This window comes from Manis pentadactyla, chromosome 8 (genome assembly GCF_030020395.1).
Source record: "Manis pentadactyla isolate mManPen7 chromosome 8, mManPen7.hap1, whole genome shotgun sequence".
Classification (NCBI taxonomy): Eukaryota; Metazoa; Chordata; class Mammalia; order Pholidota; family Manidae; genus Manis; species Manis pentadactyla.
Genome location: NC_080026.1, coordinates 133,491,508 through 133,510,896, shown reverse-complemented (window position 1 = coordinate 133,510,896; position 19,389 = coordinate 133,491,508). Strand labels below are relative to the sequence as shown.

The 19,389-nt window shown below is 40.7% G+C and overlaps 1 protein-coding gene across 3 annotated transcripts; it reads left to right on the top strand.

Moving 5' to 3' along the window:
• Window positions 1–1,888: 1,888 nt before the first annotated feature.
• On the top strand, window positions 1,889–18,989 carry OAT (ornithine aminotransferase). Of its 3 annotated transcripts, XM_036898752.2 has the most exons (11): window positions 1,889–1,911; window positions 6,522–6,600; window positions 8,270–8,497; window positions 10,322–10,546; window positions 10,641–10,736; window positions 12,816–12,943; window positions 13,494–13,616; window positions 14,313–14,441; window positions 15,209–15,322; window positions 16,050–16,194; window positions 17,265–18,989. In XM_036898752.2, the coding sequence occupies exons 3-11, from the start codon at window positions 8,299–8,301 to the stop codon at window positions 17,423–17,425; spliced, it is 1,320 nt and encodes a 439-aa protein (XP_036754647.1). In that variant the 5' UTR covers window positions 1,889–1,911; window positions 6,522–6,600; window positions 8,270–8,298; the 3' UTR covers window positions 17,426–18,989. The 3 variants fall into 3 exon arrangements, with proteins under 3 accessions (XP_036754647.1, XP_036754650.1, XP_036754649.1); XM_036898755.2 differs by lacking the exon at window positions 6,522–6,600 and having other exon boundaries at window positions 1,891–1,911; XM_036898754.2 differs by lacking the exon at window positions 1,889–1,911 and having other exon boundaries at window positions 6,522–6,607.
• Window positions 18,990–19,389: the final 400 nt, after the last annotated feature.

Here is a 19,389-nt window from a genome sequence, read left to right as displayed (position 1 = left end):
TGCATTTTTTTCTGATAAGAGAGACGGACATTCTCAGCAGTTTCTTGCCTGAAAAGTTTTTGTTAAAGAGTACCTTATCTGTGAGTCCCAAAGTATTGCAACATTTTTGATGTTACACTGAGATCTTGGATGTCATGCTTTTCCCTTCATGAACTCAGGAACACCTGCACCTGTTCCTATGTGCCAAGGCATAACTGGGGATCCCTGGGCTCTACGAGAGTTCCAAGAGCTGGGCTTGCCTGCACACACCTGCCCAGGTTTGTAGAGCAGGAGTGTGGAGGAATGATTCCTCTCTGACCTCTTGGGCAGAAGAACCTCACTTCCAAATAATTTATCACACTGTATTCACACTGATGGAGGGACATCAAAGAACAAAAATCAAAGTCTTGCCCTTAGTGAGGTCCACAGAGGGCATGGCTGTACCAGTCTGAGCAAGCGACCTTGGTTTAGTGCAGATGGAGCCAAGGAGGACTGAAACCCTTCTGTGTCTTGCTCTAGACGTCTGCAGACACAGGCTCTGCTTACACCTCTGTGCCCACACCATTTTCCAGCCCTCACCATATAGCTTTGACTTTACTTTCTACTTAGCTAAGGCTCATCTTTGTTATGTGTGTTGAATATCTTCCATTTGCCCTCCTGCCCCATCTACTCTTCCACCCCCCACCCCCCTTTTGTGTCTCAGGAGGCTGACCTGCAGACACTGCCTTAAAGGGCTCCCTGGGTCTATGGCTTCTTAATGGGTTCAGCCTACAGACAACCCTGGCAGGAGATGAGAGGTGGGGATGCTTATCACCCCAGCTCCCTCCTCCTGGGGTCACTGATGACCAGCTCAGGCAGGTGGCCTAACCTCTGTTACTCTCTTTGGGTCTGGGAACCTCTACTTTAGGCCTAGGTTGACAACAGCCTTCCCTGGTGCACTGGCCGCAGGTTACTCCACTCCCTGTCGTCTGCCTGTCCACACTTGAATAACTCCTTTAGCAAACTCTCCTTACATTTCCATTTGGAGTGTGCCATCTGTTTCCTGCTGGGCCCATGACTGATCATGGTGGTGTAACAGAACATGGTGCGGATATACAGTCCTTTGTCCCTGCATCAATCTGCTGCGGCTGGGCAGCCTCTCACCTGTGGATGATAACCAGGGGCAAATTGCTTCCCTTCTCCCAGTCTCCGTTTTCCAATATTTAATAGAAATGTCGTCGATTAAATGATGTGCAGGTCCATCCAGTTCTAACTTGACATCACCTTGGACTGTCCATTTTGAGTTCTGAGTTTTGTAATAGTTGTGGAGAGTGCTGCAATCTTACACCGAGTATGTTCCGGTCATTTAATTATCTAACAGCAGCCACGAAGGTGGGCAGTGTTTTACAGATGCAGAGGTAACTTGTACTGGTGGGCTCAGAAGCGCCGCAGCACCAGGGCTCAAGGGCATGGGGCCCGCACTGAGTCGGGCAGAGCTGCGGTGGCCGCTACACAGAGGCTCTGCGGGGCTGGAGCGAGGATAGGGGGTGCCGGGGTGCAGGTCGAGCCCACCGCCCAGCCCTAAGGGCAGGGACCCGGGAAACGCCGGAAGCCCGAGGAGGCCCAGGTGACGTTTCATCCCTTGGGGTCCTGTCTTGCAATTAGCACGGGGAGGGCACCGAGCAACCGCGGAACCAAGGACCCAGGAGCCGCCCAGAGCAGCTCCGCCCGCAGCGCTCAGAACGAGATGGGATCCCGCGGTCCGGGTCCCGGCTGCACCCTGGGGCGGGCCCGCGGCGATTGGTGCCCAGCCCTCCGCCGCCAGCCAATGGGAGGCGAGGGCTTCCCGGGGCGGGGCTGCAGGCGCGTCTTAAGCTCTGTGACGCGTCGCCCGTTGCTGCAGCCGCGCAGTGGGCGCCTTGGGTATCTAACGGGTGCGCAAAGCGCCGCCAGGTACTCCCCGGGTGCGGCGGGCCGGGGCCGGGGCCTGGTAGGGGTCCCCTGATGGCGGCCGGCCACGATCCGGGGCTCAGGGGAGCGGGCTGAGGGGGCGCGCTGGGCCTCGCCCGGCTGGCGGGCTCCGCCTCCGCGGCCGGTTCATGCGGCCTACCAGCCGGCGGCGAACACCGTGGGGCGGTGGGCACCGGGGCGGCGAACTCGCGGACGGCAGGCGCGGGGGCCGGAGAGGCGCGGGCCGGTAGGGGCGCAGCCTGGGCCCGGGTAGGGGCGCGGCGCATCCCGCCGGGAGCGGCGGGCGGGCGGCCAGGCAGGCGAGGGCGGCCCCAGCCCAGAGAGCTGAGGATGTGGCGCCTCCAGCAGGGGCGGGCGCGGCCGGGCCGGCCCTGGGTCCCGCACACCCCGAGGCTGCCGCGGGCCCCTGGCGCCCCGCATTTCCGGGAAGGCGGCGTTTGCGCCTCCTGGGCCCCTGAGGTTGGCGGCGGATGGTGATCCTGGATACGGAAACTGCTCTGGAAACGGTGGCTTGCCTTCTGGGGCGGGGACGCCGATGGAGACCACTGGAAGGGGCCTGAGTCCTCCCGGGCAGCGTCTGGGCCTTGCAGCCAACCTGTCCATCTCTTCGCCAGCCTCTGTTTTCCTCCAGCCTTTGTACAAATAAAGAATTACCGAAGTAGAGCCTTTAGAGTAACGTGCACGTTCTCTAATAGTGCCGAGAGGTTGGGGCCAGCCGGGCTTTCGGCACGAAGACTTCCTCCGCAGTTGCTTTGCCAACAGGGCTGAGCATCAGTAAATTCTGGTTGAATTCTGCGGGACGCTTGTTCTTGGTGACCGACGGTCTCCTCCCTTTGTCACTGTATCTCTGGCTTTCTTTGTGTTCAATTTTACCTCTTTGATTAGTTAATCAAAAGGAAGGAGTGATTTTGAAATGAGGTGACTTTACAAGAAATTACTATCCCCAGTTTCCCAGTTCTCTTTTATTCGGGTGTGTAAGCTTAAGAGTTTCTGTAGGAGAACCAGCGCTCTAATTTGAACCTGGAACTGTTCTTTAGGTATGTAATCCAATTTTTTTTTGTCTTCCCCATTTGAAATAAACAACAGACTTCTTTAGAATACCGTTGTTGCCTCTTCACAGAATTTAGTTCCCGACTATGAAAAAGATCCAAGTATGAAAGGATCTTTTAATAAAAACAAGATTTAAATAAAACGGTGTTTTGGGTTAGCGGTTTTTCATGGTGTAGAAGATTAATTTTGCATATCCTCCCCAAAAAGCCCAGTATGACTCTAAATAGTAACCATTCTTGGAAAGGAGTTTTTTCCCTCAAAAATGCCATCTTACTTGTAGTGCCCCCATACTTTGCCTTTGTTACAGTTACTTGGGGGCATATTTTATGCCCTTTCGTGAGTTCTTGAGGATGGGTTAAATCTCATACATTTTAGAATTGTGATGAATGGACTAAATTTTGGAGGTGTGTGGAGGGTGTGGTCTGATTGAGCCAGTCCTTTTTCGATAGTAGTGATTAAGGTGTTTGCCAGTGACGCACTTGAGTTGAATTTTAACCTGGTTATGTAAACAAACCCCCCCACCACCCTGACAAAGTTTTTTGGCAGAACTTAAAAAAATTTAAGGAAAACATTATTTTTGAATGATTAGCTCAAGATAAGTATTTGGTGAATATAGTAAAACCAAATTTACTTCACAGGTGGGCATTTTAAGTGGCTTTCTGATGAAATTGCACTGGTTTTTCTTCTAGTGTGATTAAAAAAATAGTATTTCATAGGGTACGCTAGGTTAATAACTCTTCAAAATGCAGCCTTTTAGGGAAGTTCTATTTTAGATATGTTCTAGATAGGATAGATTAGATAGGAGGGAGTAATAATAGTTGGAAGAAGGACTTTGTTAAGTGGATTACTGAAAGCATTCTGTTGTTAAGTTTTTTGCTGTCAATAGCAATTAGTTGTTTTCCCCAGGACCTGAGTGTGGGCTTTGGTTAAATTTATGACAACAACCTAGAATGGCTGCACTGGTACATGGTATTTTGACTGTAGAAATCCATTAAGTCTAATGAAGTGAACTCTTGCTGGAAAGGTTAGTTACCCCTCATGACATCTTAGAGAATGCTAGTCTCCTCTCAGAGATAGACTCAATTCATGTGGGTCAACTCGCTTGACTCCTTCAGAAGTCCATATAAGTATATTTAGGAATGACCTTGTTCATTTGACAAAGAATGTCAGTGTTATGCTAGACCTGGCTAGGTTCTGGGGATGCAAAGTGAATTTAAAGACTTGGGTGCTGTCCTTTTATGGAGCCTCATAGGATTCTAGTGGGGGAAAGGCATGAAGCCAAGTGTCCTGAGGTGTTAGGACCTGTGACAAAAGTCTGCAAGATTCCTGGGAGTCTTTAGGAGGGCCTTCAGTAGTAAATTTCATGGGGTAGTGTAGAAAAAGGGTGAATGCATATAGTATTGCTTATTTCCAAATGCGTGGAATTGCAGGAAATTTTCTTGTCCATGTTTCTGATGTTTTTTTATCACTAGAAACATTTTATTTCTTTTTAAAGGAAAAAACTTCCAGTTTAAAGAAGAAACCATGGTACTGTTGATTGTTCCAATGCAGAAATGGGCTAATTCCCTTATGTGTTTAGAGGAGGAAGGGAACTAACAGTGGCCATTTGTGTTCAGTTTGACACTTTTAATATGATATCATTTAATCCTCTAGTGACCTTGAATGGCTTCAACCTTAATTTTACAAATAGGAAAATTGAAAGTAAAAAAGATGGACAAAATCATCCAAAGATATTCTTTAGAGCCCAGCTAGAATTTAAATCCTGGTCTCCCAACTCTGGACTTTCCATTGTATTCTCCTGGCATTCCTTTTTGGCAGAGCATACTGTCGATACTGGCTATATTAAAGCCCATCTTAATTCTGTTCTAGTATGTCTTGTGTGGTGCCAACCAAGCACAGTAACTTGAACACAGAAAGTTCTTTAATAGAAATGTGCTTACAGGATCCTGGTACATCATCTGTATCCAACTGTAGGACTTCCTAGTTGAATTAAGTATCCAGAGTTCATCTTTAAAAAGCTTGATCAGTGTTAGGAATGTTTTGGATATTACTGTTTGTCATTAAGTTGTATTCCTCAGTAAGACTGCCTGAACACTGTAGATAAATGGGTATTTTTTTTCCCACTTGTGTTGCGAATTTGCAGAGAAAATAACTTCTTGTACAAAATGAGAATGTTGAATTTAGATAATTTCAAAAATTCCTCTCACTTGCACTAATAATATTGCATTATTCTATCAGTTAATTAACTTAAAAGATGATTGTCACAGAATTTTAAATATTTTTTAATACCTCTCTCTTTTTGGTGCTTCTCTGGTAGGTTCTTGTGAAGTCACAGAGCTGCAGACCGTGATGGCAAAATTATCATGGACAATAATTCTTACTTTAGAATTGGACCCTGTTCCCTAGAAGTAGATGAACTTTTATACTTAATTGTTGTACTCCAGGCTGTGCTTCCTAGGGGATAGTGACTTCTGTCTTTTAACCACAATCCATTTTGTCCAAGCCTCTGAAATGTTTTGTTTTTCTCTTAGTTTTGTTTTTGTGTGCCTAAGCTTTTTCTTTGCCTAATCAGGCAGACACTGATTCATTTTTAATAATCTGATTATAAATATATTTCACGATTGTTAGAAAATGTGGAAGGAACAGAATTGTAGGAAGGTAACCATAGTGAACTTTTTGTGCCTTGCTGTGTAATTTGTCCTTACATTTTTTGCAGAGTTGAATATTCAGTATATATGATCTTATTGTCTTCACTTAAACATACCCTAAAACATCTCTCTGTGTCATTAAAAACTAATTATTTTTATATTTTGTTAATTCATATTTTTATATTGAGGTACATAGTAAATCTTAGTGTACAGCTTGATGAATTTTGATACGTGTATACACTCATGTAACCATCACCCAGATAAAGAGATCAAACATCCTCACTTTTTTTTTTATCCCCTTCACCTTTTTCACCCAACCTTCCATCTGTCTCCCCTCTGGCAACCACAAGTCTAAAAACTAATTATTTTTAATGGCAACATGTTATATGTCTGTGATATATTAAGCTGTTCTCATATTGTTGAGCATCTTTTGTGCATATTCCTGAGTATTTCTTTATGATAGTTTTTATGAGTGAAACTACTGGTCTGAGAGGACAAACATGTCTAAGGATTTTATTATGGCTACAACTCTTCAGAAAGTGTTTCAGTTGGGGTACCACTAAGGAGCACTTTTTTTATTGCTAATTTGATCAAGGCAACAATTAATGTGTTAATTTTTTTAGTTGGTCAAATAGAGCCTTCATTCTTACTGAGTAGAGCATAAAGAGCCCAGGAAATAAAATCAATGTTTTAGGCTTAGCAGTAGAATTTTGGGGGAAGTTCTGTCTAGTATAGCTAGACATTTTTGCCTTTTTGTTAGCAGTTATCCCTAGTCTAATATTTCTAATATTTTTTTGTTGTTGATACACACCTCTGAGATAAAATCTTGTGAAAGTTAGGGACCTTCTCTGTAGGAAAATGCACTTACACATACAATTCTGCATTTTATTTCAGGAGTTGGTGGGCTCTCTGAAGAAGTTCCTGGATTTCAAGTTAAAAATCTGCATTCTAATCTGAACCGTGTGGAGAAAGGGTGGGTGGTGAGTCTTGGCAAACCAACTGCTGGATTTTGCTTAGTAATTGCAAATTCCTGAACATACAGGATTCACTGGGTAGTGCCAAGTTAGAAGAGAAGCAAGCCAAGCTATAAGCATCAAGTTTTCGCTAATTTGGCAGCTCAAATTGAGTGCTCAGAGATTATGCAAGGCTTGATTTGTCATTGATGGAGTTCTGTTGAAACATGAGTTAAGTAGTCTTTTTAAAAAATAAGCATAAACATTCTAAGTATGCATAGTGTTGGCCAATAATTTTGAATTTATCTTTAAAAAACATTACTCCACCCAGACATGACTTGCATTTTCTTTAATTTCCTTTATTCTTTTTGTTTCTTCCATTGCCCACTCTTTACCTCATGGTTTATCAGGACTATTAATGGTATGATTGGATACAAAGCCATATGGGAAGCATACAGTAGCGCTGGTGTTAGGGCTGGTGGTAGTGGGATGAGGAGCAAAGACTGAAATATGTAAGGAGATTGCTAGGAACTGCTGGGTTGCTTAGTGATGTTTAGGGTTTATTACTGAAATTCTTAGCTTATTGTAGTTGGATGTTCTCTACTTTGTTATTACCTTTTCCCCTTTAAACAATTGCTTTTGTAATGCAGTTTTTTGGGGATAAGTTTTATAGAAACAACCATCTTAGAGTAGTCAGTTTCTTTTGGGAATCACCTGTTTTGTCTCGTCTGTTCTGTGTGTATGTAAATAAGTGTTCTATGTAATTTATAAAATGATAATATGTGTAATATGTATATTTTGTTTGACTTACTGTAAAAGCTCTTCAAAGACTATTACGAATTGAGAGACATTTTTTTCCTAGTCTTTTTTTTTTTTTTGCCTTTCACCTTTATTTATGATGATTTTGACCTATGGAAGTTTTAGATATTTATGGCTAAATAACAGATTTTACCTTTTATAGTTTCTGTCTTTAAAAGTCCTTCCCATCCCCCAGTAATCACTTGATTTCCATACCTGGTCTTTTTTTTTCGCCATTATCTTTTTAAAATCAAATTCTTCTTTATTTTCTTCACTCTTTGTATACTAGCGCAGAGTCAGTTCTCATGGTAGTTCTCAGTCACTCTTTTCCCTCCACCATGCCTGTTCCCGGGCAGGCTCCTTCTCTGATTTGGTCTCCTTGCCTCGGTCTCTGCCCTCCTACCTGTGACCGTCTGATAGTATGACACCTTGCAGAAGTGCCTTTTGAGTGGTTGCTCATTCTACAAGGTCAGGTACCAACTCTTGAGCCCTCTGTCAGTACGCTTTGCTGACGGCCTCCAGAGCGAATTCCTGGTCCTTGATTTAGCTTGGAGCACCGATGACTTAAAATGTGTGTTTATAAGTGGTACAAGGGAGTAAGTGAACAGGAGAGCCCCTGGCCTCCTGTCTGTCCATCCATCGCTCTTCCCCGTTGTTCCTGGGTTCTCTCCACATCCTGCTGCAGTCAGTGCCTGTCCAGCTTTACCGTAAATATCTGTATACTTGTCCTCTGTGGCCCTCAAGTTCCCAAGGCTAGGGTCAGGTCATGGTTTGCTCATTTTCTTGATTTTCTATGGACTGTGGGAGAAGCTCAGTGTACATTTAACGAGATGACACACATCAGCTCTGGGAAGATTCTTACTTTCCATGCCGTCTCTTGTCTATGGACAGGTGGGTGCTATTCTTACTTGGAGGACAGGATGTTTTTCAAACTAGTACATTTGCAGACCATTGCCGTGCTTCGTCGTGGAATTCACTCTTCAGTGGCTTCTGCTACATCTGTTGCAACTAAAAAAACAGTCCAAGGCCCTCCATCCTCTGATTACATTTTTGAACGAGAATCTAAATATGGTGCACACAACTACCATCCTTTGCCTGTAGCCCTGGAGAGAGGAAAAGGTATGTTTTGAATTAATCCAATTCTGCACCCTCCCGTACCTCTTCCTTTGTCACCTTTTTTAAAAGTGCTTTTATATTTTCTCAATGTCCATTTTTCCAGATGCATTTAATTGTGATATTACAGATACAGTTAGTTAATTCAACATGCTATTGGGTGCCGAGTGCTTGCTGTATTATGTGCTATGGGGAATACGAAGGTGAAGTCATTCAGTTTTTGTCATGATGGTTCTTGCCAGGAGGGGGAATGTAAGATACATAAGTAAAGTTCTATAATGTTGTAATTTTTTTCCTTTAACTTTTATTTTGGCATAATTTTAGGCTTGAAGGGAGAAAAGTTGCAGTAGTAGCAGGAAGAGTTTTCTTTCACTCTTCATCCAGATTTCCCAAGTGCTAACATGTTACCACATTTGCTTCATGTCTCCACACACACACATTTGTTCCCTGAACTGTTAGAGGAAGTTGCAGACAAGCAGCTGTGTGTCTTTTATGAAACACGAGGCCTTTTCTTGTGTACAAAAGGCTTTAAGGCGTTAAACCCCCCAATACATTTTAATATCTATAGTCAACTTTTAAAAAAATTGTAAAATGTATATAACTTAAAATTTACCATTTTACCCATTCAGTTTAGTGGCATTAGGTGCATTTACAAGGTTTACAGCTATCACCTCTAGCTGGTTCCTGAACTTTATTACATAAAAAGGAAAACCCGTGCCTACTAAATAGTCATTCCCTCCTCGCAATAGGACCTGGCAGTCACTAACCTGCTTTCTATCTCTGGATTTAGACTGTTCTGGATATTTCATATAAATGGAATCAGACAATATGTGACCTTTTGTGTTTGGCTTCTTTCATTCAGCATGTTTTCATCCATGTGGTAACATGTTAGTACTTCACTGGTTTTTATGGTTGAGTAATATTTTATTGTATGAATAGACTACATTTTGTGTATCCACTGATCAGTTGTTGGACATTTGGGTTGTTTCCACCTTTTGGTTATTGTGAATAGTGCTGTGGTGAGCATTCGTGTACAAATTTTTTGTTTGAAATACCCATCCTCTGCTTTGTGGGATTTATACCTAGGAGTGGGACTGTTAGGTCTTGTGGTAATGTTGTTTAACTTGTTGAGCTGAAAAACCATTTTCCACAAACTGCAGCACCATTTTACAATATATGAGTTTTAATTTCTAGCAGTACCTGAGCTCCATTTCTTCTACGTCCTCGCAAACACTGGTTTTCCTTTTTTAAAAAGTTGTAACTATTTTAGTGGGTATGAAGTGCCTTCACTGTGGTTTCGATTGGCATTTCTCTACTGACTGAGATCCGGGCATCCTTTTATGTGCTTGTTGGTCATTCTTTGGAGAAGTGTTCATCTGAGTTTGTTGCCCATTTTTTAATTGGGTTGTGTGTCTTCTTGTTGAGTTGTAAGAGTTCTGGAGACTAGATCCTTATCACATAGATACATAATTGAAAATACTTTTTCCCATTCTGTTGGCTACAGTCAACTGGTCATTATTTCTCATAATACTTTGTATTCTGCCTTTAAATTCCCAACTCCAGTTTTCTAGGAATAAAGGTTTCACTCTGGAGTTTATAAAACCTTTTCACGTGATGCTGTTCTTGTTAAATGTGTAATTTGAAGCTGGACAGATAAAATTCATTCTAAACCAGAGTTTGTTCTGCTTGAGCTAAAACATGCCTTAACCATAATTCTATTAATAGAGGTTCATATACAGATAACCAAAGGGCTTGCTAGCATTCTTAATCTTTGAGTTTTATGTAATTTAGTGATTTTTTTTCTAAAATTATTTTTCTTATATATTTTAGGTATTTACTTATGGGATGTAGAAGGCAGAAAATATTTTGACTTCCTGAGTGCTTACAGTGCTGTCAACCAAGGGCATTGTCATCCAAAGATTGTAGCTGCTCTGAGAAGTCAAGCAGACAAATTGACCTTAACATCTAGGGCCTTCTATAACAACGTACTTGGTGAATATGAAGAGTATGTTACCAAACTGTTCAACTACCATAAAGTCCTTCCGATGAATACAGGTAAAGTATTTCTTATTTTTGTTATTGTCAAATAGCCAATTGCTTTCTGATAATTTAAAATATTTTTTAAAACTGAAAAATTCTCTCTTGATAGGAGTGGAAGCTGGAGAGACTGCTTGCAAACTTGCTCGCAGGTGGGGATATGCTGTTAAGGGGATTCCGAAATACAAAGCAAAGATTATTTTTGCAGGTGTGTGAAATTCACATTAACCGCTGTGACTTAAACATGCAATATCATTTACCTTTCTAATTTACTGATGAAATATTTCTAATGTGTTTTCCTCTTACATGATATATTGCTGAATATTTCATAAAAATTGAGAGATTTCCTTTTCTTGGATTTATTTCCAAGTATTTCTTTGTATATGCGATTTTTCTCTGCTAAATAACCCCCTACTCTTCCCTCTCTAAAATGAGTGACTGTAATGTATTTCTCATCTGCTTACCTGATTTTTTCATAGTAGTTTTCTGGTTGTCAGATGCTCTCGGTAGAGGATTTTGTTAGATTGTTCAGGTTGACATATTAACATATTAACAAGTGGGGTCATGTCCTAGTATGATGTGAAGTTTGAGTCTTACTATTTGATGTATTGTCATGTCTTGTTCTTAGAAGCTATTGGAAGAGGGCTGGAGTTGCCCTAGATATATTTCTAAGAATGGTTGAGGGTTGAGAGGAATGACGTGAATACTAATTAAGAAGACCACTAGTTAATTCAGATGATATAATCTAACTTGTGGAATCTTTATAATGATGTTGAATTGCTAGGTTCTGATTTTTTTTTAAAGCTTTGATTTTAATTTTTAAAAACCAAGTACAGGTAAATTTGTTACTGCACATGATCAACATTCATTCTTGTGATAGTTGAAATTAAATATTCTGCCTTGTGAACCAAGCAGTTAAATTATAACCCTCCATAATAGAATCCAGAGTTCAGCTGATGGCCAAGCCATAGTTGGTATTTGGGGGTGACAGATTACTATTCCTGAAGAAGTCTTTGCACAGCTCTGGAAGTGACCTGCCATTTTGGGATCTTGTGCCTTAGTCGTGGGAAAACATAACTGTCTTCTAAACAAAAAATGGCCTTCTTAGTGATTTTCATTTTTACAGTCTGTGTCTATACTCTATCATATTAGCAAAGGGTACAAAGGTGTTTTTACCCAAGTAAGGAGAGAAGCTGGTAAGTCAGTGGGGTGGAGAGACAGGTCTGAGGCTGGTTGGAAGAGAGCATGTAGGCCCACGGTCTAGTTGGGGCATTTCCCCTTAAGCAAGCCTGGTCAGCCTCAATGTGCTGTTGCTTGTGGGTAAGTAAAGTGGGGATTACTCATAGGTGAGAGGCTTGGCAAGAGTAGTGTTTAGAGACGCCGTGAAGCCAAAATACAATAATTCAGTATGTGGTTAATTGAGTTGGTGCTTACAGAGGTGGTAGGAAGATATTAAAAAAAAAAAAAGGAAATTCTACAACCCCCACACACTCCCATCCCAACCAAGTTTCTCTCTTATTCTACACTGTTTCTTTCTTCCCTTGAATTTAACCTGCTTGAAATTATCTCATGCATTTGCTTTGCTCTGGTTTAGGTTGTGGAATTTCTTCCCTGTTAGTATTACAAGCTCCTTGAGGGCAGGGAGCTTGCCAATCATCGCTTTCTATCCCCAACACCTAGAACAGGGCCTGCCATTCAGTAGGTCCTCAAATTTATTAGAGCAGTAAATTAATGGGTAAAAATGTTCCTGAGCAAAGGCAGGCATCTGTCATTTAGCATAGACAATACCAAGGAGGCAAAATTGAAAATACTTGGATCGCCTGAGGATATTTTCTCCAAATGATATTTAAAATTCATGTTGTAGAATAGTTGGTGTGTATTATTGGATTTTTTAAAAGTAAAACTGCCAATTCTCTAAGAAAAATATTCTCTCTCATCACTGTCATAAATGTACCATCTCCAGAAAAATACATATTGAATGCCTCAGTTGTTAGGGTTTGGGATTATTGAAAGAAAAGTCAAGTATTATCTTCTGGGGTGATATATAACTGTTAGGAGATTGAGTAGAGAAGTGGCCTAAAATAGTAAGTGCAAGGTCAGACCTTAGTGGTCTTGTGAACCAGGGGCTTAATACAAGGTTTGCTCTTAACAAATGGAAGCTCATGGAGGTTCTGTAAAGCAAACCCTTGCTTTTTTTAAAAACCAAACATCCTAAGGTATTTTGGGAGATAGTGTATAAAATTTGGGAGTTTGTTTGAAATAACCACTGTTTATTTCTCCTTTCTAGCTGGAAACTTCTGGGGTAGAACATTGTCTGCTATCTCTAGTTCCACAGACCCAAGCAGTTATGATGGTTTTGGACCATTTATGCCAGGTTTTGAAGTCATTCCATATAACGACCTGCCTGCTCTTGAGGTACTCACTAGCATCACTGTGTTTTAGCTCTTAGTAAATAGGAATTAAATTAGTTTTATGGATGAGTTAAAAATAGATATGTGACTGTAATGAAAATCTGCCTTAAGTTAGGCCAAGATTTCAGACTTGTCTCTGTAATGGTCAGTTTCCAATATGGGAAATCAGGTTCCATGGTCTAATCCTGACAACCAACTGACCACTTTTGGTTTGTATCCTGCATAAGTAATTTGGAGACTTGTGGAGTTATTTTACTAGATAAAACTAAGTTTTCAGCTAGCTTTTTAAAATTATGAGTGAAGAACTTGTAAAATAAAGATTCACTTAAAATGGCTTTTTAAAAGGCCATTTAGTTTTTATTAATACTACATTTAACTGTATATATTTTGGTAATTGTCAGTGAGAAATATTATAGTTTGAAGTCAGAATATAAGTTAGTGTGAATACTTGCTTTATATACTTACTCTTAACAGAAAATATGCATAGTATATAATCATGTTTTCTAATAGGTTAGGAAGGAAGTTATTAAAATGTATTCATATTTTTTTTGTAGCGTGCTCTTCAGGATCCAAATGTTGCTGCATTCATGGTAGAGCCAATTCAGGGTGAAGCAGGTGTTGTTGTTCCTGATCCAGGCTACCTGATGGGTGTGCGAGAGCTCTGTACCCGGCACCAGGTCGCCCCCCTTGCCGCCTGTCTGCATTGGTTAGGGGTCCACTGATAGGATGTAATGCCAAGATTACATCAGTTTTCCACTAGAGGGAGCCATCATTCCAAGAGCATCAGAACTTTTCGTGCTCTCCCAGCAGCCTGCGCACAAGCTGATTTTTTACTGGCTCTGGAAACTGGCCAGACCCTGGGCCCTGGTGGAGCTTCAGGCTCCCTGGCCCTGACCGGGTTCCTTGCCCTCTGCTCCAGCAGCTTGGACTGTGATACTTCCCAAACCATTGGTTGTATCTCTCTACTCCAACATTTAGGTGTTCTCTTCCTCTTCCTACCAAGCTAATAAATTACTTAATAAGAAGCAAATATTTAATTAATATTTGTGGAATATACAAGTGAATTAAGTTGTTTGCAGAGAGTAATTAAATCCGAAAGAACCCCACAAAGCCCTCACTTTGCCTAAGTGCCTTTCCATTCTGTGGGACAGTTCAGAAGGGGCCTTTGGGGAGAGAGTGACTGACACAGGAGATGACTGGCGTGTGTGCAAGGTTTCTGTAGGATGCTACTGAAGTTGTGTGGGTAACTAAAACAGTTTCACAAATCTGAGGGAATGTTAGAACAGTGGGTTTGTGTGGGGAAAAGTAAAGATCACTGTTTTCCCTATGGGATCAGAATTGACCATTAATATAGTTATATTGTTTTCCAATAGGTTCTGTTTATTGCTGATGAAATACAGACAGGATTGGCCAGAACTGGTAGATGGCTGGCTGCTGATCATGAAGATGTCAGACCTGATATAGTTCTTCTTGGAAAGGCACTTTCTGGTGGCTTATACCCTGTAAGTTCAATGCTTAGCTTTTCTTTTTGTTCACTACTCTCATGAAATAATATCCTTAAGATATTTTTACATCAGCCGATTGTGACAATAATGGCTTTTCCCACAGTTAGTTTTACTTAGTGTGCTCTGGTGCCACCTGGATTATGTGTACAAAAAACGCTTCACACTTCTGTGGGGTGACATACTTAGTTTTAACTGAAGACTTGAGTGTGCCTTAGAATTTGCTGTGGCATTTGTTTTGGGTGGAAACATTTTACCCCAGAAGTACTCCATAGACTCATATGGTTTTTTCCATTGTTAAGAAATAGCATTCCTAGTTGTTTATAACCTTGACCTGTTAAATGTAGAGATTAGGAAAAATTAATGTTTTGTTTTAGTTCTGTTCTTGGGTTGCTATTCACAGCCCATAATTGATACTGGATTAATGGGCTTTGAAGTACAGTGCAGAACATTGTTTTCTAAGCAGCTAAAGCATTTCACCTTTGAAGTGGAATGAATTATAAATTATATCATTGCAGAAACAGCTTTCCTCCTAGTTACCAAATGCTCTTGTTCTGTGTCACTGAAGTGTGCCTGATGTGCTTGTAATGTGTTAGGGGATTTATTACTGATTCACTGTTAGTTATGATAGCTCTTAGATGTTCAAGCTTTATGTCGGATTTAATATCAGCTTCATAAATATTTGTGTTCCTGGTGTGCTAAGTATGGGAGTAGTTAGTCTGAGTCTGAGATAGGACTTGGCTAGCACCCAGCGCTCTGTCTTCCAGGTGTCTGCAGTGCTGTGTGATGATGATGTAATGCTGACCATTAAACCAGGGGAGCATGGGTCCACCTACGGTGGCAATCCGCTAGGCTGCCGAGTGGCCATTGCAGCCCTTGAGGTAAAACTGATGCAACCGCGTGGTATCCATTCCTTTAACTAGAGTTGAAGTGACTTAAGTTTGAGCCCATTGGTGTAATGAGAAATGTAGTAAGATTGCCAGGTATTTTGAACATGAAGTAGGAGGAAAGATTTTAGGGGCAAGGCATTCTCAAAACAGTTTAACTAGTAGACAGGAATCCTCCATGGCTTTCCGAGTTTGCGGTCACCTGGGGCTTTGGGCCTGTAGGCCCTGGGTGGCCCTCAGAGAGCAGAGCTCTCACTCTGACTAGCCTGGTCTGTTGGGCCTTAGCACACATGGTTTTCTTTTAAAGTGTAGATTTGAACACTTTTAGATTTATTCCTTAAGTGCCTATCAAAGACATAAAATTATAAAATCTCTAAGGGTGGACTTTTTTAGGAAAAAAAGTAAAAGGAAATTCTGTTGCAGTTAAAAAATTAAAGTATGTTTAGCCTATTGATTTATTAAACTACAAAAGTATCACTTAAACAAATTTTAATCCTTATTTTGCTGTGAAATCAGATTGATGATGGATCTGTGGCTAAAGCAAGGTTCTGTCTGATGAAGTTTGTGTTTGATTAGGAATTAGATTGGCATAGGCTTTGAAACATAGAAGTCTTTATCTGATGTGTTTGTCCTTTGCTTAGAGTCCATATTCCTTTCCAAAGAACAACATAAAAGAAGGCAGTCATAAAGAGAAATTTGTGTAATTTCTCTTTAAATACAGGTTTTGGAAGAAGAAAACCTTGCTGAAAATGCAGACAAAATGGGTACTGTGTTGAGAAATGAACTCATGAAGTTACCTTCTGATATCGTAACTGCTGTAAGAGGAAAAGGATTATTAAATGCTATTGTAATTAGAGAAACCAAAGGTATGGAGATGTCATTTTTACCGGGAGAGCTAGAATATGTTTGGTATTTTGTCTGGTGGTTGGGTTCCTCCCTTTGAAATTGTTGACCTCCTGTTGACCAAGTCTTTAGCAGAGTGTCATCTAATTTATATTAATGGACATAAAAACGGCTCTTTTCCACACAAAGACACTTTTATTTGACCTGTTTTTGTTCTTTTAAGTCATTTGTGATTTTGTGTGGGTTAGGTGTGTGGTACTTGGAGATCTGTCTGGCTTTAGTAGGTCTGCACAGAGCACTGCCCTTGAGTCTTCTTCGCTGTCCTTTTCTCCCTCACTTTCACACTGTGTGTCAGGAGGGGTAGTAGGTGCAGTAGCAATAGGGACGTGAATGACGAAGACCACGATGCGGAGGATAAAAATAACCCCAGGGCCACTTAACTGACTGCTTGGTGTTTAGTACATCATTTGTAACACCTAGGGGTGCCTTTCTGGATTTTCTTGTGATAACTTCCTTTTAAAGCAATGATTCAGGTGTCTGTACTTTAGAATCATCATGGGGAGCTTTTTAAAAAATTAATCCAAGCCTAGCCTTGGCCAGGAGATTCTGATTGGATGGCTCTGGTGGGGCGCAGGCATTGGCCCTTTGGTGATTCTGATGTGCAGCCGGGGTTGAGAGTCATGCTGTGAAATAATGAGAGCCTAGTTCTACAAGCCCAGGAAGCAAATCCATTTTAGGGACGTCTAGGGTTCACTAGGATTTGCGTATTGCTCATTCTGTGCTAATTTATTTGTATCATACCCAAATTCTTTTTACATTGGTTCCTCATGTAATTAATACAGCAGCCTCATTGCTTGGTCCTTTTCATTTTTGAAAAGCTAACAGAAACCTCATGTCTGATGACATCATTTGTTCCTAGCTGTGTACTTGTTGAAAAGTAACTTCATCTTTGAGTAAGAGCAAAGCAAGCTTGCAACTCCAAGCTTTCCTGCGGAGGGGCTGGGAGTGCTGTTGGTCAGGCTGCCCTTGCCCGTGCATGCTGCAGGGGAGGTTTAGCGTACATGTTTGGACATTTTCTTTTCTTTTTTTTCAGATTATGATGCTTGGAAGGTGTGCCTGCGACTTCGAGATAACGGACTTCTGGCCAAGCCAACCCATGGTGACATCATCAGGTTTGCCCCTCCTCTTGTGATCAAGGAGGATGAGATTCAGGAGTCCGTGGAAATTATTAACAAGACCATCCTGTCTTTCTGAGGGCGGTGACTGTTTTCAGTGGCACCTGGGAGCTGGCCAGAGATGGCAGTTCGTTGATGTCCTATGAACCGTCTGTGTCTGTGCTTAACGTGGGTGCACTTCACTCCCCTGTGTCTTCAAGGACTTTTTTAAAAAAAGATTTTTTTTTTCAGTGCATACATAACAATGACATTTATAAACAAAACATGTGTTTTGTTGTGTAATATAACTAGGAGAATGTAATGGCATCTATACTTGATTATTTGTGCTCATGTGCTTTCTCAGATGAAAGGCACCTCTGTATGTACTCAAGCCCTTCAGGATAATTTATATGTGTTCTATAATATCCTTGCTGGTATAAATGTTTTGCATTTGAAAAAGTTATATGGGTTATTACATATATGACTTGCTTAACCTAGTAAAGTTGAGCCATAATCATTGAATTTTAGGAAGGATTAATGGTTAAGCTTATATAAAATACTAGACTTAAGTAAAACTTCATAGTCCCAGCGTCAGGATGTATTACCATTTTGAATTGAGAATTAATGTTTAACATTCCCAAATTATGTTATAAGTGTTTGATGTAATTTGTAAAAAAAAAAATTTATTTTGTTTTTCTTTACATTTAAAATAAAGCTTATATTTAAAATGTGTATTTTATTGTCAGTCTGCTATTACTGCAGTATTTTTTTTGAAATTAAAGCATTGTTTGTTATCTTATGTTGGTTTCAAATACAAAACACAGTGGTTCAACAGTTATGCATATTATTAAATTCCCCTCTAGTGTGGTTACTGTCTCTTAATGTAGTAAGATGTCACAGAATCAATTATATTTTCCATGCTGTACTACTGTCCCTGTCACCAACTTATATTGTGATTGTGAATTATTATGCCCCTTTATCCCTGTCAACCACCCCCTACCCCTGCCTGGCCAACCCCTCCCCCTTGGTAACTACTAGTCCCTTCTTGGTGTCTGAGTCTACTGCTATTTTGTTCCTTCTGTTTTGCCTTGTTTTTATACTCCACAGTAAGTGAAATCATATGGTACTTGTCTTTGTCCACCTGGCTTATTTCACTGAGCATAATACCATCTATCTATATACATCCATGTTGTTGGAAATGGATTTCTTTTTTATGGCTGAATAATATTCCATTGTGTATGTATATGTACCACATCTTTATCCATTCACCTACTGATGGACACTTAGGTTGCTTCTGTATCTCGGCTATTGCGAATAGTGCTGCAACAAACGGGTGCATAGAATTTCTTTAAATCAGGGATTTTGTTTTCTTTGGGTAAATTCCTAGGAGTGGAATTACTGCGTCAAATGGTGTTTCTATGTTTAGTTTTTTGAGGAACCTCCATATTGCTTTTCACAACAGTTACTGCAGTATTATTGATTTACATTGCTTTATTTTCATGTGCTTTCAAGAGCATTCCAGCTTCTTTGGTAATTTCTAGAAAAATAGAAAGTATAAAAAGGAAGTTTCATAATACTCCCTTCTCCCTGTTCAAAATAATTGCATTTTCTCCATGTGTATACTGGTGTTTACCATTTTTATTAAAATATCCTTATTATTCATAGTATTGTGCAACTTTTTTTTTTTTTTACCTGAACCAGAGTATTTTGGATGCTTTTCTGTATCACTAATTAAGTGTTTCTCATTCTCGAATGACTGTCATATTTCCTATGTGGATGTTTTAAAATATCAGGGAACATTTGGCTTTCACTCTTTAAACAAAGCCTGTTGTGACTACGTTTATATCTGTACAGTCGTGTGTTTGTGGAGCAGGTTCCTAGAGGAGGATTGCTAGGTCAAAGAGGATGACCTTTTGAATATAAGTGTCACCTTACTTCCTGCCTCCCCTAGTTAGTTGTACCGAGTTGCCTCTTATTAGTATGGAAGTTAGTAAATGTGTGAGCAGTTACAGGCGAGGGCTCATTCCTCCATGGTGACGCCTGTTGGTCTGGGTGGGGCCTCTG

Excerpts from the sequence above, each read along its gene's own strand:
- OAT (XM_036898752.2), top strand. The coding sequence starts at position 8,299 with ATGTTTTTCAAACTAGTACATTTGCAGACCATTGCCGTGCTTCGTCGT. Across the intron at positions 10,737-12,815 it reads AGCAAAGATTATTTTTGCAG|CTGGAAACTTCTGGGGTAGA; the intron begins GTGTGTGAAATT and ends TCTCCTTTCTAG. Across the intron at positions 15,323-16,049 it reads TGGCCATTGCAGCCCTTGAG|GTTTTGGAAGAAGAAAACCT; the intron begins GTAAAACTGATG and ends CTTTAAATACAG.